Below are 26,503 nucleotides of genomic sequence, written 5' to 3' on the forward strand. Positions count from 1 at the left end.
CCCTACTCTGCCGCATCTCAAATGTCAGTCCTTCTGCCAGCCTCACCTGTCACTCTCACCTGCCCTTCCTCCCGCCCCTCCCCCAGCACGAGGCAGGACGACTTCTTCATCCTCCAAGAAGACGCGGCCGACAGCTTTCTGGAGAGCGTCTTCAAGACCGAGTTCGTCAGCCTCCTGTGCAAGCGCTTCGAGGAGGCGGTGCGGAGGCCCCTGCCCCTCACCTTCAGCGACACGTACGACCCTCACCTCCTGCACCATCCTCGGGCTGGGCACAGTGCTTCCTCCTCCGCCTCGCGGACCGGCCGAAATGCGCCCGTGCCTCGCCCCCTCCCACCCCTGGTCCGGCAAGGATGGAATGGGGAGGTGATCCCCTCTTGGGGGGAGGTGGGGACCCCCACAGCTTCCTTCTCTCCTCACAGACTACAGTTCCGGGTGAAGAAGGAGGGCTGGGGCGGAGGTGGCACCCGCAGCGTCACTTTCTCCCGTGGCTCCGGCGACGTGGCGATGCTCAAGGCTAGCGGTCGGACCCTCTCGGTCAGCGTGGGTGATGGACTGCCCAAAAGCTCCAGTGAGTCTACGCCGAACCGGGAGACGGAGACTAAGAGGCGCTCAGGAAGAGGCGGGCCCCTAGGGGCGGGACCATCCATAGGGACCAATCAAGGCTGTGGGGGCGGAGCCAGTGGCGCGGGCCAAGGGTGGGTGAAGGCCATGGAGGGGCGGGACTTGAGAGACCTAAAGAGAGAACACGGCCGTGAAGAGGGCAGGGCTCGCGAGGTGACCAATGAGTGGGCGAGAAACATGGAAGGGGCGAGGCCAGGGAGTCCACCCTTGAGCCGGCTATGAATGGGGAGAGCCTTGGAGTGGGTGGACCCAGAAGCCAATGAGAGATAGGTTCCCGGAGGGGCGGAGCCAATTATTGGGCGGAACCAGTGTTCCAGTAACTAAGGGGCTCCCTCCTGGTGGGAGAGCCGGTGAGCCGCGGGAGCAGGGACCGGGGCGGAGCCACAGAGTGGATTGGACTTGTGGGCGTGGCCAAGAACCTTGTCTAGTCATCACTCAAATCCCTACATCTTTTCCCCTTTCCCTTTCAGAGCCTACACGGAAGGGAATGGCCCAGGGAAAACCCAGAAGGTCGGCCCAGGCCCCTACCCGGGCAGCTCCCGGGCCCCCTAGAGGTGAAGAGACACCCCCCACTAAGTGTCTTCCTTGCCTCTTGTGGGCTCCAAGGCCTAAGCCAGACCTCTTGTCGACAGGATCTAACAAGCAGAGATGACCATGCTCTTCTTTTCTGTCCAGAACTCTCCATAGCTCCCCATCTCCCAAAGAATAAAGCCAAAGCTTAGTTTGGTATTCAGAGCCCTTCAGAATCCGAACCCAGCTAACCACTGACCTCTTCTCTCCTCCCACCTTACACTCCTGTCATGCAAGCTACATCTTATTTTGCCAACTTACCAAATTTGTTCTTACCTCCAGGCCTTTGCTTGGGCTGTTTGCTCTGCCTGTCTCCCAAATTCCTGCTCCACTTGAGCTCTTATTCATCCTCCAAGACCCACCCACAAAAGCCCTCCTACAGAAGAGGGTAGGGGAAAATCTTACCCCTTCAGAGTCTCCCTCTAGGGCCTCCTAGCCCCAGGGTCTCTCTCTCCAGGCCATTCCTTACCATACTGGGTTAAGAGTAGCTGCCTCTTCCCTCAGACAGGGAACTTGGAGCCAAGTCCCCCCAAATCCTCCTAGCATCACCCTGACAAATGCCCCCATCTCATTGCAGGCCTGGATCGCAATGGGGTGCCTCCCTCTGCCAGAGGGGGCCCCCTACCCCTGGAGTTCACATCCAGACGGGGCTCCCAGAAGCCACCACAGGGCCCTCCGTCCTCAGCCTTGGGGGCCAGCAGACGCCAACGGGCACGGCCCCCCTCGGAGCACAACACAGAATTCCTCAGTGTTCCTGACCAGGGCATGGCTGGGTAGGTGGTGTGGGAGGGCAGCCCCAGGAGGTGGGGGAGTGTCTGGGGCTATGACGAGTGCCTCCATGTGCCCACAGCATGCAGAGGAAGCGCAGCATAGGGCAGAGACCTGTGCCCGGTGTGGGCCGACCTAAGCCCCAGCCACGGACACATGGCCCAAGGTGCCGGGCACTGTACCAGTACGTGAGCCAAGATGTGGACGAGCTGAGCTTCAACGTGAACGAGGTCATCGAGATCCTCATGGAAGGTGTGTGTGCCAGGGCAGAAATGGGAGGAGCCAGGGCCTGGAGGTCACCTCCTAAGCCATCCTGGGAGCCTGGCCTCACTTGTATCGCACCCTGTACCCCAGCCTCATTCTTCTCACCTGTCAAGCACTAGGACTAATAGCAGAACCCACTTTGTGAGTAGGAAATGGGCCATGTCTGAATGGCCCAGGCCTCCAGACCTCCTACCTTGCCCCTGGGTTGCCCCTAGAGGAGCCTGGGACTCAACAGCACCCTCTGCAGGTGGGTAGGGGAACCCTTAGGGGTCATTCCTGGTTCCACCAAGGGGATTATGGGGAAGGACCTATAGGAGGAGATGGATGAGGGACGAGCACAAGTGAATGGTCAAGAAAATGTCAGAGTGTGAGCCAGTGGCAAGGAAAACCCACGCGTTGCTCCCTCCCTTCCTTCTGTCTTCTCTTTTTTTTTGGAAGTCCCCTAAAAGACATGTTTTTTCTTTTCTTTGCCGCACCGTTCAGCTCGTGGGATGTTAGTTCCCGGACCAGGGATCAAAACGGGGCCCTCGGCAGTTAGACCGCAGAGTCCTAACCACTGGACCGCTGGGGAATTGCCCTTCTGTCTTCTCTTTTCAGCTTCTGCCTTATGCCAGGCCAGTGCAGACGAATGACAGAAAGACAGACACAGAGCCAGCATGAAAGGCTTTCTCCGGAGCGGGCTGGGCTCAGCCTCACGCTCTCTTCTCTCCCACAGATTCCTCAGGCTGGTGGAAAGGCCGGCTGCATGGCCAGGAGGGCCTTTTCCCAGGAAACTACGTGGAGAAGATCTGAGCAGGACAGGGGCCTGGGATCCTGCCATCCCACCTGCCTGCCTGGATCCTGCCAGGGGCCAGGCCCTGCAATGCGGGTCTCATTTCCCTTGGCTGCATTGGCCAGAAGGTCCAGTCCTGTGGCCTCCAGCCCAGCCTAGCCCAGGTCCTGGGTCTAGGGATCACCACTTAAGCCACCCCCGGGCCCTGGCTTCCCCCAAGGCACACCTGTTTCCTCCTGTGTCAAACAGGGCTAACAGCAGAACCTACCTCCCAGCTGCCTTGTGAGTAGGAAGTGAGCTGTGTCCTGCAGGCAAAGTGCCGGGCACAGTCAGGGGGACCTTGACAAGCTTGACTTCCCTCCTTTTCTCACCACTGAGGCAATAAATGTTTGCCGAGTGAAAACATGAGTTAACTTACTGAGCCCCAACAAGGACCACCTTCTCACAACCCTGTGGGGTGGTAGCAGTGAATATCCCATTTTACAGATGGAAAAATGGAGGCTCACAGAGTTTTAGTCACTCACCCAAGATTGCACAGAGCCAAGTCCTGAACTCAGATATGCTTCTGCCCCTCACAAAGCTTGAATTTGTCTCACCTGCTAGCTTACAGAAGCTGCATGCTAGCTTTCCTGCAGCAAATGTTCCAGTGAGTCCTGTCAGCTTTGACTCTGCACCCCCTGCCAAACAAACTGGGACCCTACTGGACCCTGACAAAGGAGGCAGGTCCCACATGGCCCCCCATAATTCACCCTGAATCACCCCTGAACCCTGACCCCCACCCCATGTCTGTGTTTACTTAGCCCTCACTCACCTGGCGTCAGGACCACTTCTGACATTCGAGGGCCCTGGCCTTCTGCACTTATTGTCATGGTGAAGAGGGGGTCAGCCTAGCTACCAGTCCCCTCCAGCTGTCTCTTGGTCCCCGCAGCTGTCTCCAAACCAGTGCCGGAGTCTGAGCCTTTCAGACCTTTCCAAATGAACAACCGCTCTGTGCTCAGCCCCACGAAGAGCAGTCAGTCTGGGAGAGATGGAGCCAGATGGGTGGGGTCAGGACTGTGCCAGAGAAGGGACAGGGCTTGGAGCAGGGGAGGGAGATGCAGAAAGAGTGTGGACATTGCTGGAGGAGCCAAGAAGGATGAAAAGAGTCAGCAGACCTTTTTTTTTTTTAATTTATTTATTTACATATATTTTTTGGCTGCGTTGGGTCTTTGTTGCTGTGCGCGGGCTTTCTCTAGCTGTGGTGAGCAGGGGCTACTATTTGTTGCAGTGCGCGGGCTTCTCGTTGCGGTGGCTTCTCTTGTTGCAGAGCATGGGCTCTAGGCACGCGGGCTGCAGTATTTGTGGCGCACAGGCTTAGTTGCTCCGCGGCATGTGGGACCTTCCCCGACCAGGGCTGGGAACCCATCTCCCCTGCATTGACAGGCGGATTCTTAACCACTGCGCCACCAGGGAAGCCCTGGGTCAGCAGATCTTGATGGCAAATCACCACACAGAGTGATCTATGCTGTGATGGGAGGACTCCAGGCAGAGGACACCTACCCACCTGGGGGATGGGAGATGAGGTATCAAAGAAAGACTGGTCAGCAGAGCCTTCTGTAGAATCTACACCTACCTGGGAAGCTGAGCGTGGCTGGGAAAAAAAAAATCCCAATTTTGCAACTGGGTCTCAACAGCCTTTTATTAGCCAATCACTATACAAAAGGATTTAACCAGTCCCTTGAATGTCCCTGGTTCTCTGCATCTCTGATTTTTGCCCCTCCACTGCCCAGTCACCACTGTGAGTGTCTCTCTCCAAGACTTAGATTGGGGGACAGAGTCGGGGAGGACTGTGTGAGCCACAACCTCATCAGCTGGGCATTTCCTGGTGCTGAAGGGGAATGAGGGCCTCTGTCTCCCTTCTCTGCCCTAGAATTCATCATGCAGGCTGCCCCCCCTCCTGGCACTTTGGGGTACAGCCCTGTGGCCCCACTGCCACAGCAGGCACCCTGTTTGCAGGAAGTGGGGCCTTCCGGGCAAGACTGATGGGTGAGGTGTGGGTGAGGCACTGGGGGTGAAGAAGGGAGTGGGTTTGACATCTTCTAACAGACAGCATCTCACATCTAGGTTATAGCATCTTCGGACTGCAAACCTCAGTCAGTTTGGTCCCCCCCACTCAGCAACATCCTGTTGACTCTTTTACAAAATTTCTTAAGTTGGGCCCCTCCTCTCTCTTTCTTGGTTCCCTGTCCTTTCTGGGACCTCGCCCCACCCTTCCCCAGATTGCACCAACCTCCCCTGCACACACACACACACACACACACACACACACACAAAACTCCACCCTGTATCAAAATGATGTTTTTTTTTAATTAAGGAGTTTTTAATACAGTTAATGAGTTTTAACTGTATTAATGATAATCAAAAGAAAACAGTTTTTTAAAATTCAAACAGCCCATGGGAATTCCCTGGCTGTCCAGTGGTTAGGACTCCGCGCTTTCACTGTGGTGGGCCCGGCTTCGATCCCTGGTCGGGGAACTAAGACACAAGGAATTTTTTTGGCCGCAATGCACAAGCTGCGTGGTGCGGCCAAAAAAAAAATTCAAACAGCCCAAAAGTGTGAAAAATCTGTCTTCCCCTCATTCGAAAATTCCTGTCCCCCCCAATTTGTTAATGTCCATCTCCTTCCAGTGGTATTCTTAGCGTATAAAAGCAGATAGGTACATCTTATGTATATATAGATGGAAATACACCGTACGTAAAGCCTAAACTTGCCTAGAACTCAAGAAATACTTCCTGAACGGTTAAATAATGTATTATAGAGATCTGAGATCAAAGATCCACTTTACCGTCCCCACAATGACCCATCCTCCAAACGACAACCGGCGATCAGATGGTGATCTGATCTCCCCTGCTAAAGATTCAAGGTTAGAATAGAGATCACATGCCTCTCTTTCCATGGTTCACAAGGTCCCTGCATGACCTTTCTTGCACCATGTCCACTTTCTGACCTCCACTCCCTGCCTCCACTCTGCTCCAGCAGTGAGCTGATCACCTCATTGTTTCTTGAAAAAGACAAGCTTGTCCCTCCCCAACTCAGGCCACTTGCACCAGCTATCCATTCTTCCCAGAGTGCTGTGGCCTCCTGACCTTCCATTGGCTCACTCCATCCTGACCATCAGGTGACAGCTCAGAAGTCACCTCACAGGGCTTCCCTGGTGGCGCAGTGGTTGGGAGTCTGCCTGCCGATGCAGGGGATGCGGGTTCGTGCCCCGGTCCGGGAGGATCCCACATGCTGTGGAGTGGTTGGGCCCATGAGCCATGGCCGCTGAGCCTGCGTGTCCGGAGCCTGTGCTCCGTAACGGGAGAGGCCACAACGGTGAGAGGCCCGCGTATCGCAAAAAAAAAAAAAAGAAGTCACCTCACAGAGAAACTTTCCTGACCCATCACCATCACATCCTTCTGGGGTTTTGTTTTGTTTTTCCTTTGTAGCACTTAATATAACGTAAGATCGTTTGCTGCATGTGTTGATTCATTGTCTCTTTCCCCATTTTAAACCGTGAGCGGACTCTGGGAGTGGGGATGTTGGTCTGTCCTGTTCATCTCTGGGTCCCCAGCGCCTAGCACAGAGTAGGCACTCAAGAAACGTAGGTTGACGCGCAGCAACGAAGACCCAACACAGCCAAAAATAAATAAAAACAAAAAAACAACAAAAAACAGTAGTGTTAAATTCTAGAGTGACTTTCTGAGATGTAGCGACACTTAGTGAGGCTGTATTAAAAAAAAAAAAGAAAGAAACGTAGGTTGGATAGGTGACTCATTCCACGCCGGTATACCCAAGGCTCTCCATCCATCCTCCTGAAAACACGCACCTCTCCATCCTTAGGCTACACCCGTTCCGGGTGTCCCGAGGACGGACAGTTGGCTTGCTTCCCGCCCTTGGCTATCTCAGCAGACCCGTTCCAACGTCAGAACTAAGTGCATTGAATATTTTGACGGCCACTGCCAATTTCCCTCCAAAGACGAGGCTCTCTAAACACGACCTCTTCAAAAAAGAGAACCGCTGTTTATCCCCTTTCGAGGTACGGTGACGGGACTGGAGAGGATGAAGATGCTCATTTTGCAGAGAAGAACACAGAGGCCCGGGGAGATTTTAATCCTAGATCTCTGCCTGCAGATTCTTTGCACCCCACGACTGCCCTCGGCTTGCAAATCCACCACGGCGCACGCTCCGCCATCCAGGACAATCCCGGATCTCAGGCCCCGCCTCCTCGCGGAGCACTGTGCACAGGCCCCCTCCTCCGTTCTCGCGAGACCTGGGAGGCGAAAAATGGCGCCGACGTGAGCGCGAGCTTGCGGCCACCGAAGGAGTCACCGCAGCCTTAGCTGGAGCTGCCGGAGCCGCGGGAACAAGAAGCCGAACCAGGCCGAGGATGGTGAGCGCGGCGCCGGGGACGCGGACGCGGCGAACCAGCGGGGACTGGCGGGGAGCGGCCCTGTAGCGCACATAGCCTCCGGCCGACCCCGCCCCCACATCCGGGCACTCGCCCGCCGCTGGCTGTCACTCGGGGAGCACCCTACCCCCTACTTCTGGGCCTGGTTTCGACTGGGCCACGCCCACAGGGCTCGGGCACCGCCCCAGATCTTCATACGGCCGGGGCCCCAGCACTCCCAGTTCGCCTGCACAGCTCGAGCCCAGCTGGTAGATATATCTCCGTGCTCGAACAACCCACTCGGCCACTTTTGGCCTCTCCAGCATCTTCCTATCCGCGCCCGGTTCAGAGCCCCGCCTTTGCCCCGCCCACTCCCTATGGGCCACGCCCCTGCCTTGTAGGGGGCCTCCCACCTTTCCAAGTTAGGGTCAAAGGCATGCTTCTTTCATATAGATGATTCTTAAAAAGGTACCCCCTTCTACATTTGGAACACCTCCAAGCTCCCTCCCAGAGGATGGGGACACAGGAGGCAGGAGCTCTATCCACCCTCACCCCCTGCCACTCCTTAGGATGGGGGCTGACTGGGTGACGTCTCCGGGGCATTTGCTGCTTCAGGAATGCCCAGTGGTCTTGGCGGGGTGGAGTTCCCCTGGCTGGCCCAGGCAGACCCTGGGCCCAGAGGGGTTCTCCCCACCTCTTCCTTCCACCAGGAGGAGGAAACCTCGGGTCCCAGCCCGGACATGCCGGGCACTGCAGAGCCCAGCTCCAGTGAGACCGACAAGGAGGTGTCCCCAGTTGTGGCTGCTGTAGCCACTTCCTCTTCCATGGGGGAGGAGCCAGGCTCTGACCAGGCAGCCACACCCCCAGTGTGGGAACGTGGAGGGCTTGGAGGGACCCAGCAGGGTGCCTCCCCAGCCCCAGACAGTGGCCATGCTGGCCCTGGACCCGGCCTTGGCCTGACCAGCACTGTCTCCGGAACCAGTGAGGACCTGCGGCCTCCCAGACGACGCCCACCACCAGGTGACCCGTGATGGGGCCTTCTGGGGGATCACAGGCCTGGAACGATAGAAGTGAAGAATACAGAGTATCTCCAGACTTGGGGCCCATCTAGAGGGAATCACCACTTACTGAGCCCCAGGTGTATGCCAGGCTGTGAACCAGGCCAACTCAGCCCCAACCCTCTGTTGGGGGAGGCAGAGGGTGAAGGCCCCAGTAAGAGATCATAGGGTAATTGCAACCCCATACATGCCTCTCTGGGGTAGGGCCCTGGACAGCGTGGATGGAGAAGGGATGGTGACACACCCCTCCCCTCGCTTCTCTGCGTCCTGCAGGGAAGCAGATACCCTGCTCCAGCCCTGGCTGCTGCCTCAGTTTCCCCAGCGTTCGAGACCTGGCACAGCATCTGCGTACCCACTGCCCACCCACACAGTCCCTGGAAGGTAGGGCCAGGGTAGGTGGTGGGGAAGCAGGTTAGGGCGGGAGGCAGGCAGAGCCGACTGGCCACCCCTCTCCACTCCTCTGTCCTTCATCCCTGCCAGGCAAGCTCTTCCGCTGTTCCGCCCTGAGCTGCACCGAGACTTTCCCCAACATGCAGGAACTGGTGGCACACGGCAAGCTGCACTACAAACCCAATCGCTACTTCAAGTGAGACCCCATCCACCCCCACGTCTGCTGGAGCTCGGTGACCAGGCAGCTCCCCCCACCACTGATTTGACAGCCACTACCGGGGGTCCGGGCTCTTCTCCCTTCCTAGTCCAGGGGGTTGGGTCGGGGAAGTGGGCATGAACTAGGGCAAGCCTTGCCCTTAACCTGCCCAGAAGAGACACTGGTCGCTAGAGCAAGTTCCAGGGACCCCGAGGGCGGGGCTCGGAAGGGGTTTGGGGGGGGCATTCTTGGCGCGGCTCCGCCCAGCCCTCTACCTCCCAAGAGAAAAAGCGATCCCCTAAGTCACAATTGAGACTTCCTTCCTCATCTTCCCAGGGCTCCGACCTGGAGGGGTCCGGAAGGGTCGCGACCACAGTAGGGGGACGCTTAGGGCAGACTCCTCCCCCGCAGATGGGGGATCTGTTGTTTGGGCCCGGGCTCCCTTACCACCCTCGAGCGGCGGCTCCGCAGGTTACTACGGATAGGCCCCTCCCTTGTCCCGCAGGAGACCCAGCCCAGCCCTGTGCCGCCCCCAGGTGTGAGAACTGCCTCCTGCGCTTCCGCACGCACCGCTCCCTCTTCAAGCACCTGCATGTTTGCGCCGAGCATGCGCAGAGCCCAGCCCCGCCGCCACCCCCCGCCCTCGACAAGGAGCCACCAGCGCCCGAGCGCCCCCCGGAGTCCGACCCTGCGTTGGCGCCTGGGCTACAGTTCCCGCTGCTCGAGCCGTTCACGACCCCTGCCCCTGCCCCCACCGGGCCCTTCCTGCCGTACTTGAACCCCGCGCCTTTTGGCCTAAGCCCACCACGCCCGCGCCCCTTTCTGGCCGCCGCTCCCGGGCCGCCCGCCTCCAGCGCCGCAGTCTGGAAAAAGAGCCAAGGTGAGTGTGGGGGCAGGGACGCCTGAAGGGTGGGCTGGGCTCCCTCTAACTTCTGACCTTGACCCGCCCATTTACCGCAGGTGCCGGCGGCAGCCCGCGAAGACCCCAGGGCGGCTCCGATACGCCCTCAGGTGCGTGCAGGTGATCACCGGGGAGGGTGGAGGGGATTTCTCCCCTGCGGGGCATAGGGGATACTGGGAGGCAGCGGTGCCCACCCCCTTCCCAGGTGGCCAGAAATGTCACCCCCGAAATACAGGATTTTGCCTTAAAAAATTACGGCCCCTGCTCTTTATCTGCGCCGGCGTTTCCGTGTAAAACTCTCACCCGGTTCCCGAGTCCTTCCCCCTACGTTGGTTCAGAGGATGGGAGAGGGTTCAGAGGATAAGTCAAGTTTGGTGCCCCCAAATACATGGGGAAACGCCCGGGACAAATGGATCAGCCGTTCCAGAGCCCCGGCGCCTGGGAGCTGAGGGGGAGGCGGGGAGAAAGGTACGACCCGCCCTCGCCCCGGTCCTCGCCCTCGCCCAGGGCCCGGGGCTGACGGGGTCCCGCCTGCCCGCAGGGCACGCGGCCCCGAGCCGCATCGTGTGGGAGCACACGCGCGGCCGCTACTCGTGCATGCAGTGCGCCTTCTCCACGGCCTCGCGGCCCGCCATGACCCTACACCTGGAGGACCACCGCCCCATCGCCCCTGCGGCCCCGGCGCCCGGGCAGCCGCGCCCCGACGCGCCGGCGGGTAAGGCCCGGGAGCGCACGGGTGGGGAGGGCGGGGGCCCTGAGGCGAGGGGCGGGGCTGAGGCTCAGGCGCCCCCTCCTCTGCTCCACCCAGACCCGGCCCCGCTGGCACCCAAGGTGTCGCCGCTGCTGTCAGAGGGGGAGTGTCCGGTTTTCTCGCCGCTCTGAACCACGCCGCGTTGCGGGTGGGCTGTGGGTAGTTTTGTAATTTTAGGGGGGCCTGCGATGGGCGGGGTGGCGGGACAATAAAGGAGGCAGATGAGCCAGCCTGTGCTGTGTCTGGGTCCCATGCCCCTCCAGTGCAGTCCTGGGGCGCTCCCACCTCGGAAGGGGGCAGGCCTCCCCCTCACAGCCCACCTGTGTCCCACCTCCCCTGTCAACCTCAGCAGTGGGACAGCTGTAGATGGTCCTCTTTCCTGTCCCACCACTTCCAGAAACCATATGAGACGGAAGTTTTCCAGTTTTATTTAAAAACTTCCAGGAGTCAGGAGCGCCCGCCCAGCTGGAGCCCCCCAGGTCCTGAGGCCAGCACTGACTCTCAGGGAGGTGACAGGGTGGTGGGGCAGTCCCAGCAGTAGAAGGGAGGTGCCAGGGCCCCCAGGGCTGGGCACTCTGGCAGGCGGGAGCTCAGGCCTCATCATCATCCTCCTCACTGTCTTCGGCTGCCCACTTCCCCTCCTCCCCCTGCCCCAGCTCTGAGGAGGAGGGTGGGTCAAGGCCAGCCCTGGAGAGCCTGGGCTTCCTCCCTTCTCACCTCTCCCCCATATAGGTTCTCTTCTTCCTTTCCTTCCTGGGAAGTCAGGTTGGGGGCAGAGTTCAAAATCTGGTCCCACACTGCTGTCACCAGAACCTGAGGGTCAAGCCTCCAGGGTATGGAAGCCCCACGCATTGCTGGCAGCCACCCCTCAGGCCGGCTTTACTTCCTGCATCTTGCTCCCTTCCAGCCCAAGCTTCAATCCCGCCCCACCCCGTTCTGGAGCACCGGAGGCAACCACCCCCCCGCCCTTCCCCCCAGTCTGAACACCTCTGGAAACAGGGAACTCTTCCGATCGTGCTCCTCCCCCGCCTAGTACCCCCACCGCTCCCCACAGCTCCCTTCAGCTCTCTGGATGAAGATCCTGTTCTCCTAGTAGCCCACAAGGCCCCATCTTGAACCTCTCCACCTCCTCTTCTCAGGACCACACTCAGCATCTCTCTCCTCTTCCTCCTGGGGAACATAGACATCCTGTGAGCAAGAACCCAAGGACCAGGTCCCCAGCCCCACCCCACCCTGTTCATTCCATATCTCCTCCATCTTCCAAGTCATCAGAGTTGTCCTTTATCTGCGGCCAGCAAGACATTAGTCACCCCTTGGGTGGAGTCCCCAGGCCTCACACCCCTCACCAGCCTCCCATCTTCCCCTCGCCCCCCTTACCATCCTCCCCCTAGTCCTCCTCAGAATCTTCGTTCCCCAGCATGTTGGCCTCAGCCTCAGAGTTGAGCAGGGTCCCCAGCATCGAAGCCATCCAGGTAGCCAAGCTCGGGTAACGACTCAAAATCCTGCTCCGTTAGCGCAGCTGCTGTGACTCCTCGAAGCTGAACAGCTCCAAGTTCTGAAGGCCCTTCAGCTTCTCCTGGGAAGGGCAACAGGGAGATCTGGGCACCCTTTGGACCCGTCCCACCTGGACCCAGGAGCCGGCCTGCCCGCCTGCCTGCCCCACTGCCCTCAGCCTCACAAGGGGCTTTAGGGCTCCAGTGTCCTTGATGGGGTTGCAGCTGAGTCGCAGGTGGCTCAGGCCAGGCGCCCACTCTGCTAGCACCTCCAGGCCCCCACAGAAGCGGCTGTCACTGAGCACCTGCTGTAGGGCCAGATGGGCCGTCAGGGAACCCTGGGGCTCAGGCCCCCTGTGAGCTCCCCTCCCCCTTCTCAGCCAGAAGCCTTGGAACCACAGCTGGGTGATCCTGGGAAAGACAATCTCTCTGCGTCTCAGTTTCTTACTCCTTAAAATGAGTGTCATGAATGCTCATCCTTTGGAGTTCTTGTGAGGATTCAAAAGAGGGATGGGGAGCGAGGGAGGGGGCTTGGGAAATGTTCGCAGGTGGTTGACATCACTCCAACCACCAAGCCTGTGGCCGGCTGCCTGGGACCCTCTCAGGAACCTGGGGAGGAGGTGGGTCCCGGGGCCCACTTTACAGATAGAGGTGAGGCTAAGAGGGTAAGCTGACTGAGCCCTGACTCTAGCCGGGCCCGGTTCCAAGTCACCGATTCTGCACCACCCCAGAAGCGGGGCAGTTACCACTGATGAGAAAACCCAGGCAGCAAGGCCCAAAGGGCACTCTCTCCTTTTCCTGCACTCACAAGGCCCCTAGACACCCTTGGGAATATGGCTCTAGGCCCATCCCTTCCTGCATCTTCAGGGCTTGGTGTCCCATCTCCAGCGTACCAGGGTCCCCCAGCCCCTGGAGTTTCCCCCATCAAGCCCCTCATTCAGGCACCCCCGAATCTAGGCAGTGCCACTTCGCAGTCTGTCAGGACCTTCCCAGAGAGACCCAGGTATCTTGGTCCAGGTAGGTGCCGCCCCCCCCAACCGCGTCACCCACAAAGATGCAACAGCCCCTCCCATGGGTACAGTGGGTCCACAGTCACCCCTGGGCCCCTCGCTGCCCTCTGGAGCAAGCTGAAATTGCCCTGAGGCCTAGGGAGTTGGCTCACTCTGAAAACTGACCCCTACCTTCACCCCCTCCCAACTCCCATCCAACCTTTGTCTGCTCGCCTGGGAAGTCTTACTGTTCCCACTGTCCCCTCTGGGCTCCTGCAGCCCCTGACCTCCCTCTGGCCAACCAAGCTGGGAGCCCCACAGAGGGTCCCTCCACCGCACCCCAACTCCAGGATGCCTGAAAGCTGAGTCCTCTTAGGGCCCCGGATCCGCCCGGCAGAGGGCGCCCAAGAGTGTCGGTCTGAAGGGAGAATGAATGAGGGGCCGGCGCGTCCAAGCAGGCACCCACCTTACACAGCCGCCGCAGAGTGGGCAGGTTGGCCTGAGACTGCAGGCTCACGTTGAACAGGCTGAGCCGCTCCAGGACCCAGACCTCTTCATCATCCCCAGCCTCCTACTCGGAGGCGGACCAACATCCGGAAATGTGACCCAGCGTGCATGTCTGTCCGTTCAAGGACAGGGATGCACGGGCACAGAGGCTCCAGAATCCCCAAGCTGTGCTCTTAAGAGCAGACACAGGCAGAGTCACTGCCGACTGCTGTCTGTGGCCTTCATGGCAGCGGCGAGTGAGGGGCTCCTGCTGGGATGCAATGCCCAGCCTCCGTCCCTGTCTCCTGTGGATCTTTCTGGAGACTTCAGTACATCTCTGTTACTCTCGCTGTGATCCTTGGACCAGCAGTATGGGCCTCACCTGGGATGTTTCAGAATCTGAGGCCCCACCTCAGACCCGAGACACAACCCACACTTTCTCGGGGTCTCAGGGTGACTTGTGGGCACCAGTGCTCCTCAGCGGCACACTAGAATCCCCCTGAGGGTGTGTAAGAAATCCCCAGGCTCAGGCCACACCCCAGACCAATTAAGTCAAAATCTGCAGGAGCTTCTGTCTTTCTGTGATCTCAAAGATCCCGGCGGCATAGCTGAACTGAGAATCGGGGCTCTGCACTCTCCCACTGGGTGTTTTCTCCCTTTCTCTATGAGCCCGAGGTCACTGACTTCCTGGGGACCGAGCCCTGCCATCAGGGTCTCCCTTGTCTGGCCTCGCACCCTGCACCCTCACAGCTCTAATCTTGCCTACCACCTTCACCCCCTCTCTGCTGGCCTCCCAGCTGTCCCCATTTTCCTCCTCTTGTCCTCTGGGAGCCTTGGACATTCCCCACCCACCCACCACCAAACGTGCCATCCCACCTGGGCCCTCGGCCCTTGTTACAGTTGCCCCTGTAACAGGGAAGTCCTAAGTCCTGCTCAGAGCTGGAAATCAGGCTACAGGGAAGTGTTGAAATGAGGAAGGCGGACTGAGGCAACAAGAGCCAGCAGGAGGGCCTCACCCGTCAGGCTCGCTCTACTCCTGGGGTCTCACGGCCCGGAACTGGCCGTGCCCCTTTCCCGCTGAGAACTACCACTCGCCTCCCGCAGAGGCCCTGGGAGGAGTTGGCCTTGGCCTGCCTCTGTCGGCAGGAGGTCCTCAGGGCCTGGCATGAGTCCTTCCTGGAGTCCGGAGGTCAGCACACAGCAGGGCATGGGGTGGGAGAGGGGGGGCCAGCAGAGTCGAGAAACGAGTGACTGTTGGGTGTCTGCTGAGAAATGCACAAAGCGCAGCGCAGGACAGGAATTCAAGAAGCTCCCAGCAGGACCTGAAGACAGGCTGGGGCTCTCCCCCCTCCTCCCCTTCCTCCTCTGCCCTCCCGCCTGGCCAGTAGACCCCACCCCGTGGGGCCCGTGGAGCAGAAGCTACAGTCACTTCCTGAAGGCAGCAGCCCTGGCTCAGGTCCCACTCGCCCTGTGGCCCGTCACCCGCCTGCAGCCATGGTGAGTGAGCCCCCAAGCCCTTGGAGAGCCCCCCACTGGCCGGAGGCAAGGGATGCCACGGGTGGAAACTGGAAGGCACATTCCAAGAGCGGGCAGGCAGAGGGGCAAGCAGGTTTTCAGGGTTGTGACCGACACAAACGCCCAGAGGTAGGAGGCAGCCAAGACCCACCTCTGGGACAGCTCAGGCTCCCGAGGGGCCTGTAGCAGAGGCTGAGGCTGCGACTAGAAGGGAGATGGGTGGCACTGCCCAGACGACCCCCCGCCCCGCGCCATGAATAGCAACCCGGTAACAGGCAGCCAGGGTGAGGGGCAGGGCCTTCCTGGGGGCGACAAAGCGGGTCACGCACACGCTGCCAACCCCCCACCCCAGCAGCGCCCCAAGGCCTGACCTGCTGACCCCGGCTTCTCTGGCCCCCTGGGTCACCTGGGAGCCTTGCCACAACCCACCAGTTAGGGGGGCTTCCACAGAGGCGTCTCAGGCCCCGGCACCTTTCCTTGTTCTCTGGATCAGGGCAGAGTGAGGCACAGGCGGGGGCAAAGTTCCCGAGGTCGTACCCTTCCCCTCCCCGGTCTCCTCGACCCCAGGTAAAGCCAGGCCTGGGAGCTGTGGCAGGGCCACCTCTGGGGTGACCTGTCGGTCAGAGCAGCCCTGGCCTACTTGTGCATCTCCTGTGTCCGTGACCAAGGATGTGGGGCTGGTCAAGACCATACCTGGGACGGACTTCCTGTGCCAGGGCTGGTGCGCGTGCCCACGCTCGGGAGCCTGCCTGCCGGGCCTGGTGGGCATCCCTGACCATCAGTCGGGGTGTCTGGGACTGTGGGGCCCTGCCCTCAGGTTTGCCTCTAGGTCTCTTAGTGTCTCTCCACGTGAGTCTGTGTGAGAACGTGATGGTCAGGCCGCCCATATGCCTGTCTCTGTGTCCTGTACGTTCTTTATTTTCAACAAAGAATTACTGAGCATCTTAGCACAGGCCAGGCACTAGGAGGACAGCAATGCACAAGACAAGCTACTGCCCTTGGGGCGCTGACAGTCCACAGGGGCTGGGGAAAGGAGGAGGAGAGAGACCAAAACAAAACAAAAAAATCCCACAAATAGTCAAAACACATTTAAAAAACAAGTATTGGAACCTCCCCGGCGGTCCAGTGGTTAAGACTCTGCACTTCCAATGCAGGGGGCGTGGGTTCAATCCCTGGTCGGAGAACTAATATCCCACATGCCGTGAGGCATGGCCACCGCCGCCCGCCCCCTGCCCAAAAAAAAAAAGTATTAAGTAAAATAAATAGAATGATACAAGGTGTCAGGTACTAACTAAGAGAAACATCAGGCAGGTTGGGGAGGATAGAGAATCCTGGGAAGGGGGAATCCAATCTTCTCTTTTTAATTAGGGTGGTCTGGGAGGAAGTCCTCTCTAATAAGGAATATGGGAGCAGTGACCTGGAAGAGGAGAAGGAGAGCCATGCAGTGGGGAGAGTGTCCCAGGCAGAGGGCAGGAGATGGGAGAAGGGGAGGCCAAGGAGGTGACTGGGTAGGAGAGGTCGAATCTACCGTTCAGGGCCTTTGTGAGATTTTTTTTTTTTTTTTTTTTAAATTTATTTGGCTGCACTGGGTCTTGGTTGCAGCACGTGGGATCGTTAGTTGTGGCACGCGGGATCTAGTTCCCTGACCAGGGATCGAACCCGGGTCCCCTGCATTGGGAGTGCGGAGTCTTGGCCGCTGGACCGCCAGGGAAGTTCCTCGTGAGATCTTTAGCTTCTACTGTGGGGAAATGAAGGAACACGGCCGGATTTTGAGCAGAGGTGCACAAACTGACTCTGGGTTAACTGGCCTCCTCCGGCTGTTGTGAGGGGCCTGACCAGGGATGGGGACGCGGGGGCGGGGGGCGGGGGCGGGCAGGAGACCAAGGAAGAGCCTATTAAATGATCCAGGCAACAGGGGATACTGCCTTACCCGGTTGGGCTCCTCTGGGCCAGGACAGTGGTGCAGGCGGTGAGAAGTGGCTGGATTCCGGATGTATTTTGAAATGAGAAAAGAAGGGCCTGGGGGCATGGCGGGGGGGGGGGGGGGGGGGGGGGGGGGCGGGGAGCTCGAGGATGCTCCCCTGACTGAGGGGGCGGGGCGGGCTATGGGAGCAGCAGGCCCCAGGGGCCCCAGGAGCTCGGGTCCAGAGTGGGATGAGGCTGGGTGCGCATCCTGGTCCTGAGTGGCGAGGTCAGAGGGTGTGGTAGTTTAGGAGGGCCTGCGACCCACCGGGAGGCTAGAGACACAAAAACGTGGGAGTCTATGGCCAACAGAGATGGCGGCCAAGGGCAGAAGGTGGGGGAGAGGAGCTAACTGAACAGGAGCCAGGGGAAGGGGGTGCGTGTCCGTGACCATGTCCGCTTGTCCCACGTCCGTCTCTCCACCACCCGCATGTGTCTGAGTCCCTGCCTGACTCCGTGTCCCCTAGGGGAGTCATCAGGACTTTCGGAGCCTTCAAGCAAAGTTCCAGGCCTCTCAGCCCGAGACCGGCAAACTCCCCCAAGTATCTCCAAAGCCCGAGTTCAACAAACTCCTCAAAAAGTTTCCACAGCCTGAGCTAGGCGAGCATCCCAAGAAGCACCCCCAGCCCGAGTTCACTGATCTGCCCAAGAAGCCCTGCAAACTTGAGTTCAGTGAACTCTCCAAGAAGGTCCCACAGCTCAAGGCCACTCCATTCCCCAGGAAGCCCCTGCAGCCTGAGCTCAGCCACGCCCCAAGGCCCCCCACAGGGCCCAAGTTCGGTGCATTCCCCAGGAAGTCCCAGCAGCCTGAGTCCAATGAGGCCACCCTGAAGCCCCCCCAGCCCAAGTTCAGTACCGTTCCCGAGAAGCCCCCGCAGCTTGGGGTCAGTGGTCTCCCTGAGAAGTCCCTGCCGCAGCCCGAGTCCACTGAGGTCCCCCCAATGCCCCCTTCAAAGCCCGAGTCCAGTGAGCCCCAGCCTCACTCCTCACAGCCCAACTTCAGTACAGTCCCCGGAAAGATGCCACAGCCTCCGCTGAGTGACCTCCCCGAGAAGCCCCCGCGGCCCGAGTGTGGTGACCTCCCCAGGACGTCCTCGGGGCCCGAGTGCAGCCTGCTCCCCAAGGAGTTTCTGCAGCCCGAGTGGCGGGGGCCGCCCTGCAAGTCCTCCCAGCCCAAGCCCAGATCTCTGCCCAGGAAGCAGGCAGAGTTCTTCGGTGACCTCCCTAGAAAGCCTCCACTCCCTGGCTCCCGTTCAGAGAGCTCACTGCCCACTGCCGTTGCAGGCTCCAGCCCTAGGTTCCCACTCAGCCCAGGGTTTGGAGCCAGGCAGCAGAGATCTGGAGCCCTCACTTGCGGTGGAGGCTCGAGGCTGGGCCTCAAACCTGGCCACCCACCCCGGCGGAGGCCTCTCCCCCCAGTCAGCAGCCTGGGCGCCCCTCCAGCCAAGCCCCCACTGCCCCCAGGCCCCAGGGACGTCCAGAGATTTCGAAGGACCTTGGCAGCAGGCACAGGTGGGTGAGGGCGGCCCAGGCAGAAAGGAGGGTGTGGAGGCTCCCTGGCAGTGCCCGCCTCCCTCCCTCCTGTTCTCATCTCCCCACAGCTCTGCCGAGGAGCTTTTCTGCCGGCTTCCTGGCTCGACAGCCTGAAGACACCCCACAGTGAGTAGGAGTCAGGGGGTACAGGCGTGGGTCACGGGACCGAAAGAGGCCCTCATCTCAGGTATCCCCGCAGGGACCCAGATGAGGCCTACAAGCTGTACGAGGACGTGGAGCCCACAGACGACTCCAGACCCAGCCCCAAGGGCAGAGGTTTGTTGGTGACAGGGCCAGGCCCTCAGCCAGACCAGTCTGCCAAGGCACCTGGGGAACATTTGTCACAAGGGTGTGTTCTGCCATGTTGCTAGCGTGACGCCAAGTGGCGATCCATATCCCTGATGGATTGAAAGCAGCGCCAGGGGAGGAAGCAGAGAGGAGGAGGGGCCTTTCAGAAAGGTCACACCAGCTCCTGGTGGGTGGAACAATGTGAGTAAGGGCAGCCCAGAGGCCAGCAGCCTGACCAGGGTGTGGCCAGGGCAGGGGTGTGGGCCAGGGTGGTGGCAGAAGACATGGAGAGCAGTGGAAGGATCAGGTACAAAGCAGCAAGAGGACTTGGTGGTGCATCACCAGGGACGAGAGCGAGCTCATGACAGGGTTGAGGCCCAAATGTTGAGCCTGCACCTGAGTAAGGGACCCGTGGTGTTGGAGGTGCCTGAGGGATATCCAGGCAGGACTTGGGCCTGAACTCAGAGGCAGGGGCTGGAGACAGGGTGTGGCCGACCCCTCCAGGTCTGCAGTCCCAGGCAACTCTCTCTCTGTGCTCTGGGTTTCCAAGGATGCTGCTTCTCTCCCTTCCACACCTCTGCTCCTGGAGAGCAGGATGAAGGCCAAGCAGGCCCAGCTCGCGGATGATGCATTCACCAACCCCATGTGAAAACACCAAGGCTCCCATGCCAGCACTTCACCGAATGTGCACAGCCCACCACCCCCGAGGCAGTGTCCTGCCCATTTTACAGGAGTGGAAGCTTGAGGACAAGCTTGAGGCAAGAAGTGACTTGCCCCAGGTCGCACAGCCGATACACAGGAGCCCAGACCCTAGGCTCCCGGGCTGCTTCCCTGCCCTGTCTTTGGAAGGGTCTCCTGCAGGGGAACGTTTCATCAGAGGTGCCTTTGGGATCCCCAGCTACCGCTCCCACCTCACCAGCCCACCCTCCAAAGTCTGCTGCCTATACAGCTGTTACTCCTTCCCCAGCCCCTTCTGCTTCTCCTGGGCTTTCCCCAGGGGCTGCTTGCAACACCCCTGTTAGCACAGAGCTTCCTGACAGGGCCCCTCCTGCTTCCGCTCCAGTTAAGCTCTGTGGCTTGGGTCTGGGGGGCCTCTCTTGGGGATGTGGACGTGGGGAGGGAGCACCTCTGGCCATCCACTTCCAGCAGCTCCGCAGGCATGGCCCACCACTTCCCCTTCCCCAACCCCAAGTAGACGAGGCACTTTCCTCCCTCTGCTCACCGTCCCAGCCACTGGACAACCGCCAGTCATTCTTCAAGGTTCTGAGCCGATACCACATGCTTCCCCAGATCTCCCCGCTTCTCGAGTGGGGCTCAGTGATTGTCCCAAAGGCAGCTCTGCCCTTCTCAAGTCTGTCCCCAGTTGGAAGGACTCTGGGCTCCCCCCTCCCACTCTCTGCCTCACTCAGAGCAGTGGCGGCTCCACTAGAGGCTCCCTGCACAGCTGGGGGCTCCTCTGGAGGGGCCGGGCCCAGCTCTTTCTCAGGAGCTGAGGGTAGCGTGCTCAGGATCACACTGCCAGAAAGCTGGGGACACAGGGCACCAGGGTCTGCCCCGCACTGCCGTGCCCAGGGCTGCACTCTCTGGCTGCGGCAGGTCTGTAGGGGCCCTGGGGTGAAGTCAAGGCTGCTCCCAGCCGGGTGACCATCTCCGGCCTGGGCAGCCTCTGGGTGGCACCGTTACCCGAGCACCACCCAGCTGAGGCTGGAGGCAAACTCAGTGTCTGAAGGGGTGGAAGGGCCCCATGCAGATGCCCCTCGGGCAGCTTGATGGAAGGGTCTGCTGGCCTAGAAATGTCCAGAGCAGCACTTCAAGTCACTCAGAGAGGACTGCAAAAAGCTAGGGGCTTCAGGTTCTGGATCCTTCACTCCCCTTGTGTTCACAAGGCTCTCACTGTAAGCCACACCCTTGGCCAACAGGGCTCATACCTGGAAAGCTGGTCATTTGCGGGGTAGTCAGTCCTCACCTGGGAGACCCCTCACAGTCCAGTCTCATCATCAGCCAGGCCAGGCAAGAGTCCCAGCCCAACAGCCCCTTCTTAGAGGGAGACTTCTTTGCTTCCAGGAAATACTTTTCTTCGCCTTACTTTTTGACCCAAATCTCATCACAATTCCCAGAACCCCACCTGCTCTACAAGGCAGGCATGAAATGGCCTCAAAAGCCTACAGAGAAATCCTGCCTCTACCATTTAACAGCTGGGTGACCTGGGGCAGGTTGTGTTACCTCTCTGAACCCTTAGGTCCTCCTCGGCAAGCAACTTGGGATGACAGTCAAGACAGCTGAAATGAGTGGTAACGTTTCTGCCACGCCTGTCCTGCGACAGGAGTTAAGAAAATGAAAGGCAATCCACTAGAACTCACAACTCATGAGAAAGGCCTGGGCAGCGGGGTGGGGAGGGGACCAAGGTCCTGAGAACTGACAAGGGAAAGAGCAGGCCGCCAGATTCAGAGGCCGAACCAATGGTCCCTGCCCTAACTCAGCATTCTGACTGTCCCAGATGAAGTGCTGTCTACCCAGCAACCCCCCAGGAGGCCACCACAAGACCAAGAGCCCAGGTACCAGAGGGCAAAGGGAGTGGGACAGGGTGGGGCTGAGCTCTGGGAGGACGGTAAAATGGGGTCCCTGAGAAGCACGTCTTGCTCACGAGCACCCAACTCCCCGGGGGCTCAGGAAGGAGAAGGGCCCCCAGCCACAGCAGTTGCCGCCCACGGACCTGAAGTCTCTGAAGCAGATCCGGAAGGCAGAGAAAGCTGAGCGGGAGTTCCGGAAGAAGTTCAAGGTGTGAACCCCAAGCAAAGCAAGAGTCCTGGGAGGGCTGTGCTCAGCCCCAGTTGACCAAAGCCCCACAAATTCCATCCTCAGAAAGAAGCCAGGCAGGGGTCCTCGGGGTGGCAGCATGACCAAAAGCTCTGATGTCTTCCTCCCCAGTTTGAGGGGGAGATTGTGATTCAGACAAGGATGATGATTGACCCCAACGCCAAGACCCGTCGCGGGGGTGGCAAGCACCTGGCGCTTCGGCGTGGGGAGATCCTGGAGGTGATAGAGTTCACCAGCAAGGAGGAGATGCTGTGCCGGGACACCAAGGGCAAGTGTGAGTGAGCCCAGCAGGGGCAGCCCTGGGAAGACGCCAAACACCAGGGAGGGTGGAGAACTCACCCACCCCCGCTCTCTCCTTGCAGATGGCTATGTACCCAGAACAGCTCTACTGCCCCTGTGAGTGCTGGCCCTGATGGGGTGGGGGATTTAGGGGGGAGGGGTGGGGTGACCCTTACTGACCTTAACTGCGCTCTCAACCAGGGAAACAGAGGTGTATGACGACGTCGGTTCCTGGGGTATGTATGGGGATGCTCCGGGTGGACTGGAAGGGACTACAGTGTCTTGGGAGGGGGTAAGGTCCCATCCCACTCCACCAGGGGCTGCTGGCTACCTGCTTATGGGGCAAGGGTCACTGGAAGTCACCCCTCCTCAGCAGATCCTCTGGATAACCAACCATTCCCCGGGGGACGATAAGGCCTACAGGGGTGGGGACCCAGGACAACCCACCAATCCAGCCACCTCTTAACCGAAGGAGCCCTGGATCCCAGTTTGGCCGTCACAGAACTGCCCAGGCTCCTGTCTGACCACGGACACAGACCACATAAAGCCCCTCTTTTAAAGCAATTCCTGCTTCTTGTCTTGTCTCTCCCTCCTGATGGGCACCACACAGTGGAGCCATGATCAGACACCTGGGGGAATCTGTGGGGTCACCCCCCTTCTCCAAGGTCACACCCCTCAAGGATATAGGCCAGAAAAAGGAGAAAAGTAGGACAGGAGAAGGTAGCAAGGGAGCTGGCACCTTGCTAGACTTAGAGGTGGGAGTCCCCGTGATGGTACCCCGTGTCAGCCGCCAGCCAGAGTGAAGACCCTCCACATCCAACGTGACAAGCAGCAGCTGCAGCTTCTCACAGGCTACACAGCCCAAGTGGACTTACGTATGAGATCACATCTTGGGGGGAATGTGACCCAGTTCTGATAAGAGTCCAGGTATCAAGTTCAGCCTAAACCTCTGACAGGACAAAATATGCTCAGAAACTCTCACCCTACTTGGTCTGTTTTAGCAAAGAAAAGCTGCTATGGACTGAACATTTGTGTCCTTGCTGCCAAAAACAATTCCTGCGTTGAAAACCTAACCCTCAACATGATGGTACTAGGAGGTGGGGCCTTTGGGGAGGGGATTAGGTCGTGGCAGCAGAGCCCTCATGAATGGGATTCGTGCCCCTACAAAAGAGGTCTGAGAGTTCCCTGGCAGGCCAGTGGTTAGGACTCTGCACGCACTTTCACTGCTGAGGGCCCAGGTTCAATCCCTGGTGGGGGAACTAAGGTCCCACAAGCTGTGTGGCGCAGCCAAACAAATAAAGCTAAAAAGTTATTTTTTTTAAAAATAAATAAAAGAGGTCTGAGAAAGTTCCCTGGCCCCTTCTGCCATGTGAGGTTACAGCTAGAAGGTGTCATCCACGAACTAGGACCGGGCCCTCACCAGGCACTGAATCTCCCAGCGCTTTGATCTTGGACTTCCCAGCCTCCAGAACTGTGAGAAACAAATGTTTGTTACAGCAGCCAGAGCAGACTGAGACAAAAGTCTAACTGGAAACGAGCCCGATGCAGCATCTGTGCCCTACAGAACTGCACCAGGGGAGACAGGATGGCTCCGACAGCCAAGTGCACCATTAACGAGCCCTGGGGGATTGAGGTCCACTCAGGATTCCGTTTCCACGAAATTTTTCTGAAGTGGCTGGGGCCAGTGGCCTCCCAGCCCAAGGGTCCACAGCTCCAAGGGTAGAAAGGAGACTGAGCAGCTCTAGCTCCCCCAAACTCGGGCGGTTACCCCACAACACACACACAAAAGCAAGCAGCTTTCAGGAACTGGTATTTATTATCAAAGTCATATTCGATGTCAACAAGATGCCACAACTACAAAAAAAATTGCGCACATTGCAATCTCAATGCAAACAGTCAAATGGAATCCCAGTCATTAAAAAAGTAATTCAAATTACCCCAAAAAGCAACTGAATTTTTTAAACATCTTTATACATCCAGCCAACAAATTAAAATGGTTAACAAGAAAAAATACAAATTCAGAGGTCTGGTATCGATGTTTAAAAAAGGCAACTGCTTAAGCATTTCTATCGATTCGAACATCAATCTCTCGGCCACTCAGCTTCATCCCATTCATCATCCGGCAGGCTCTCTCAGCCACCTCTGGCGACTCAAACTTAACCACACCGCACCCCTTGGACTTCCCATTCTCCATCTTGATGTCGGCATACAGCACGTGGCCTGGGCACAGGGAGGGAAGAAGAGACCACAACTCATCAGGCAAACCCAGAGCTCAGCCTCAGTCTGGGCTCCACTCAGTCCAGATCACCTGTTGGATTTCGGTTGACAGAGTCAAAAGGGAGGGTGGCCCTCGCGCCTGGCGCATGAATGCTCAGAACACAGCGGCTGGAACCCAGCTACTATGGCCCTCAGCCACACTGCCATTCTTCTGCCACAGGACAACAATCTGACCCACCATGAGCATTCCTGGCGGCTTCAAATGCACACTTTTACTCTCAAGAGTTATAAAAAGACGCTGTGTGAAGCCAGCTTTACAGGCAAATTTCACAGAGGCTTCACTTATTTAATACACTGCTCCACCGCATTTACAAGGCCAATGCCAATACCATGGACACTTCTGTACTGTCCAAATACAAGCTTTGTAATAATTGGCAAACAGGTTACAAATATTCATTCAAGCTCCGGTTAAGCATCCAGGTATGTGTCAAGCACCATGGAAACAATCTACAAGGGAAGAGCCACAGAAACACAGGGCCAAGAACACACAGTGTAACTGGTGCTGGCACTCACAATTCTAGGGCCATCAACTCTGCTTAAGAGGTCAACATCCTGGAGGGCTTCTCACGGGAAGGGTCTAAAACAGCTTAGGGTGACATTAAGTCGTACAGGGGATCGTAGTTTGGGCTTTCTCTTGACAGCAGAGGGACACCTCCGGGCATCTGTGGCAGGGGGAAGTGATCCAATTTGACTTTTCAGAATATCCACTACAACTTGGGAACTAAGGAGTGGAAAGAGGACAAGAACAGGGCAAGAAGGCAGGCTATGGCTCAACAGTTGACCCGAGAGAAGAACCAGGAGAAGCAGCAATTGTGGTGAAATCTGAGTCACTGCAGCAAAAGGAAATGAGAAAACACCGAGGAAGCCTTGATCCAGGGAGCTACCCAGACCTCTGGCTTAGGGCTGGGGCTCCCAACTTGACACGGTTAAAAGAAAAGAGGTGGTAGGCGTGAGGGGCAGGGCCTCAACCGGAGACAACTTCTTTTTGGCCACAAAGTGACCCTTCCAGAATGGCTGCCTGGTGTGCCAGGAAACCTCTATCAGAGACCCTTAGCTTCATCGCACACAAGCTACTGTGTGCCCAGAGCCTGTGAAACCTCACCCAAGGGACCTGCTGGGCGAGTGCTCTCTGAGGCGCAAACCAATAGTGCTATTGTGGAAAACAACCTTGTCTCAGATGTATTTATTTTATTTAGCTTTGTCACTTAGAAGCCATGTGACCTTGGGAACATGATTTGGCCTGACTGTAAAATGGGGTCAACACTACCTCCTTTCAAAAACCGGAAGGGGGAAAAAAAGAGAAAAACAAAGATGAAATGAGAACACAGGTGAAAAAGTATCTGACACATAAAAGGAAACTCAACAACCTGCTTGAATATTTGCACAGGCAGAAAAATGGCAAGTCCCATCCATCCTCCAGAGTCACGGAAGGTGTCTGTGAAGACTAGGATGGAAGCCTCGCTGCATGACTCCAATGCAGCACCAACAAGCCACAACACAAGGAAGCACCTAGAAAGCCTCTCAAATACTTACCACATTCGTTGAACTTGTCTTTTAGCATCTTCCATGTAAAATCAAATGGGAGCTGAGGGAGAAAAAGGAGACTGGTGAGTGATTCAACCAAATCCTAATGCACAAACGTCAACTGTCTCAGAGTGCCTTTAAAACTTATCACACAGAGAAACTGGCTGACCTTCACACTGAGACTGATCAGCAGGGAACAGAGTCTGTCTGCGTGAGGTTCTAAACTAGCACAGCAAGTTCATTCCCTCCTGTCTGCATCTGTCTGTGGAAGCACCATGCACAGAGCAGAACACACAGCTGCCTGTGGTGAGCAGCCCACAGAACCACTGAACAGTAGCTAAAGGTGGTCAATCTGGTAAAGATAATTCAGATACAGCCTTTCCCCCCCACCCCTGAACTGTCGTGCCATGTCATTTAGCAGCTCATCAAGCTGACAGTTCAAGAAACTCAAATTCTTCAGATCACTGGCTTTTCCATCCAGTAGTCAGAGAAGCTTAGGATTTCACAAAACCCACTATTTCTGCTGCACGAGTATTCACGAGCTCTCACATTCCCTCCTCATTCTCCCAACACCAAACTTCGGGGAAAGTGGCAAAGGGCCCTTGCACGCTACTCAGCTCTCCCTCTGACTTCGACCTGT

The 26,503-nt window shown here is 58.0% G+C and overlaps 4 protein-coding genes across 20 annotated transcripts in view; 3 read left to right on the plus strand and 1 right to left on the minus strand.

Moving 5' to 3' along the window:
- Positions 1-3,398, plus strand: part of MYO1F (myosin IF) — a 32,105-nt gene extending 28,707 nt beyond the window's left edge. For both annotated transcript variants that reach the window (XM_033854424.2, XM_033854423.1), the window contains exons 23-28: positions 87-233; positions 420-568; positions 1,092-1,175; positions 1,769-1,964; positions 2,042-2,211; positions 2,939-3,398. In XM_033854424.2, coding sequence (XP_033710315.1) covers positions 87-233; positions 420-568; positions 1,092-1,175; positions 1,769-1,964; positions 2,042-2,211; positions 2,939-3,015 — 823 coding nt within the window. In that variant the 3' untranslated portion in view covers positions 3,016-3,398. The remainder of the gene's footprint in view (positions 1-86; positions 234-419; positions 569-1,091; positions 1,176-1,768; positions 1,965-2,041; positions 2,212-2,938) is intronic.
- A 3,837-nt stretch (positions 3,399-7,235) lies between these two features.
- ZNF414 (zinc finger protein 414) lies at positions 7,236-13,704 on the plus strand. 3 transcript variants are annotated; one of them, XM_073803294.1, is made up of 8 exons: positions 7,236-8,424; positions 8,736-8,843; positions 8,943-9,048; positions 9,585-9,928; positions 10,009-10,059; positions 10,491-10,664; positions 13,151-13,210; positions 13,559-13,704. In XM_073803294.1, exons 1-8 carry the CDS (start codon positions 8,022-8,024, stop codon positions 13,702-13,704), a joined length of 1,392 nt encoding a protein of 463 aa, XP_073659395.1. In that variant the 5' UTR covers positions 7,236-8,021. The 3 variants fall into 3 exon arrangements, with proteins under 3 accessions (XP_073659395.1, XP_033710330.1, XP_073659396.1); XM_033854439.2 differs by lacking the exons at positions 13,151-13,210; positions 13,559-13,704 and adding an exon at positions 10,758-10,930 and having other exon boundaries at positions 7,252-8,424; XM_073803295.1 differs by lacking the exons at positions 13,151-13,210; positions 13,559-13,704 and adding an exon at positions 11,098-11,679 and having other exon boundaries at positions 7,254-8,424.
- Positions 11,750-26,503, minus strand: part of HNRNPM (heterogeneous nuclear ribonucleoprotein M) — a 51,235-nt gene continuing 36,481 nt past the window's right edge. For 2 of the 12 annotated variants that reach the window (XM_033854434.2, XM_033854429.2), the window contains 2 exons: positions 25,873-25,924; positions 23,856-24,282 (listed from right to left, as the gene is read on the minus strand). In XM_033854434.2, coding sequence (XP_033710325.1) covers positions 24,119-24,282; positions 25,873-25,924 — 216 coding nt within the window. In that variant the 3' untranslated portion in view covers positions 23,856-24,118. Of the gene's footprint in view, positions 11,871-12,077; positions 12,277-23,855; positions 24,371-25,872; positions 25,925-26,503 lie in introns of those variants that run through there. The other 10 variants (XR_012331091.1, XR_012331092.1, XM_073803292.1 and 7 more) reach the window with 10 other exon arrangements.
- Positions 14,899-22,698, plus strand: PRAM1 (PML-RARA regulated adaptor molecule 1). Of its 3 annotated transcripts, none has more exons than XM_033854437.2 (10): positions 14,899-15,165; positions 17,613-18,657; positions 18,747-18,804; positions 18,866-18,954; positions 21,464-21,521; positions 21,637-21,745; positions 21,895-22,057; positions 22,146-22,179; positions 22,264-22,298; positions 22,436-22,626. In XM_033854437.2, the coding sequence occupies exons 1-10, from the start codon at positions 15,163-15,165 to the stop codon at positions 22,474-22,476; spliced, it is 1,635 nt and encodes a 544-aa protein (XP_033710328.1). In that variant the 5' UTR covers positions 14,899-15,162; the 3' UTR covers positions 22,477-22,626. The 3 variants fall into 3 exon arrangements, with proteins under 3 accessions (XP_033710328.1, XP_033710329.1, XP_033710327.1); XM_033854438.2 differs by having other exon boundaries at positions 14,917-15,165; positions 22,439-22,626; XM_033854436.2 differs by having other exon boundaries at positions 15,033-15,165; positions 18,878-18,954; positions 22,535-22,698.

Source organism: Tursiops truncatus, chromosome 3 (genome assembly GCF_011762595.2).
Source record: "Tursiops truncatus isolate mTurTru1 chromosome 3, mTurTru1.mat.Y, whole genome shotgun sequence".
Taxonomy (NCBI): Eukaryota; Metazoa; Chordata; class Mammalia; order Artiodactyla; family Delphinidae; genus Tursiops; species Tursiops truncatus.

What these genes read in the sequence shown, in the direction of transcription:
- ZNF414 (XM_073803294.1), top strand. Translation starts at nt 8,022, where the DNA reads ATGCCCAGTGGTCTTGGCGGGGTGGAGTTCCCCTGGCTGGCCCAGGCA. An exon ending in ACCCACACAGTCCCTGGAAG is followed by an intron (nt 8,844 to 8,942) that starts GTAGGGCCAGGG and finishes CATCCCTGCCAG; the next exon opens with GCAAGCTCTTCCGCTGTTCC. An exon ending in AAACCCAATCGCTACTTCAA is followed by an intron (nt 9,049 to 9,584) that starts GTGAGACCCCAT and finishes TGCCGCCCCCAG; the next exon opens with GTGTGAGAACTGCCTCCTGC.
- PRAM1 (XM_033854436.2), top strand. An exon ending in CCACAAGACCAAGAGCCCAG is followed by an intron (nt 21,522 to 21,636) that starts GTACCAGAGGGC and finishes CCGGGGGCTCAG; the next exon opens with GAAGGAGAAGGGCCCCCAGC. An exon ending in AGAACAGCTCTACTGCCCCT is followed by an intron (nt 22,180 to 22,263) that starts GTGAGTGCTGGC and finishes GCTCTCAACCAG; the next exon opens with GGAAACAGAGGTGTATGACG.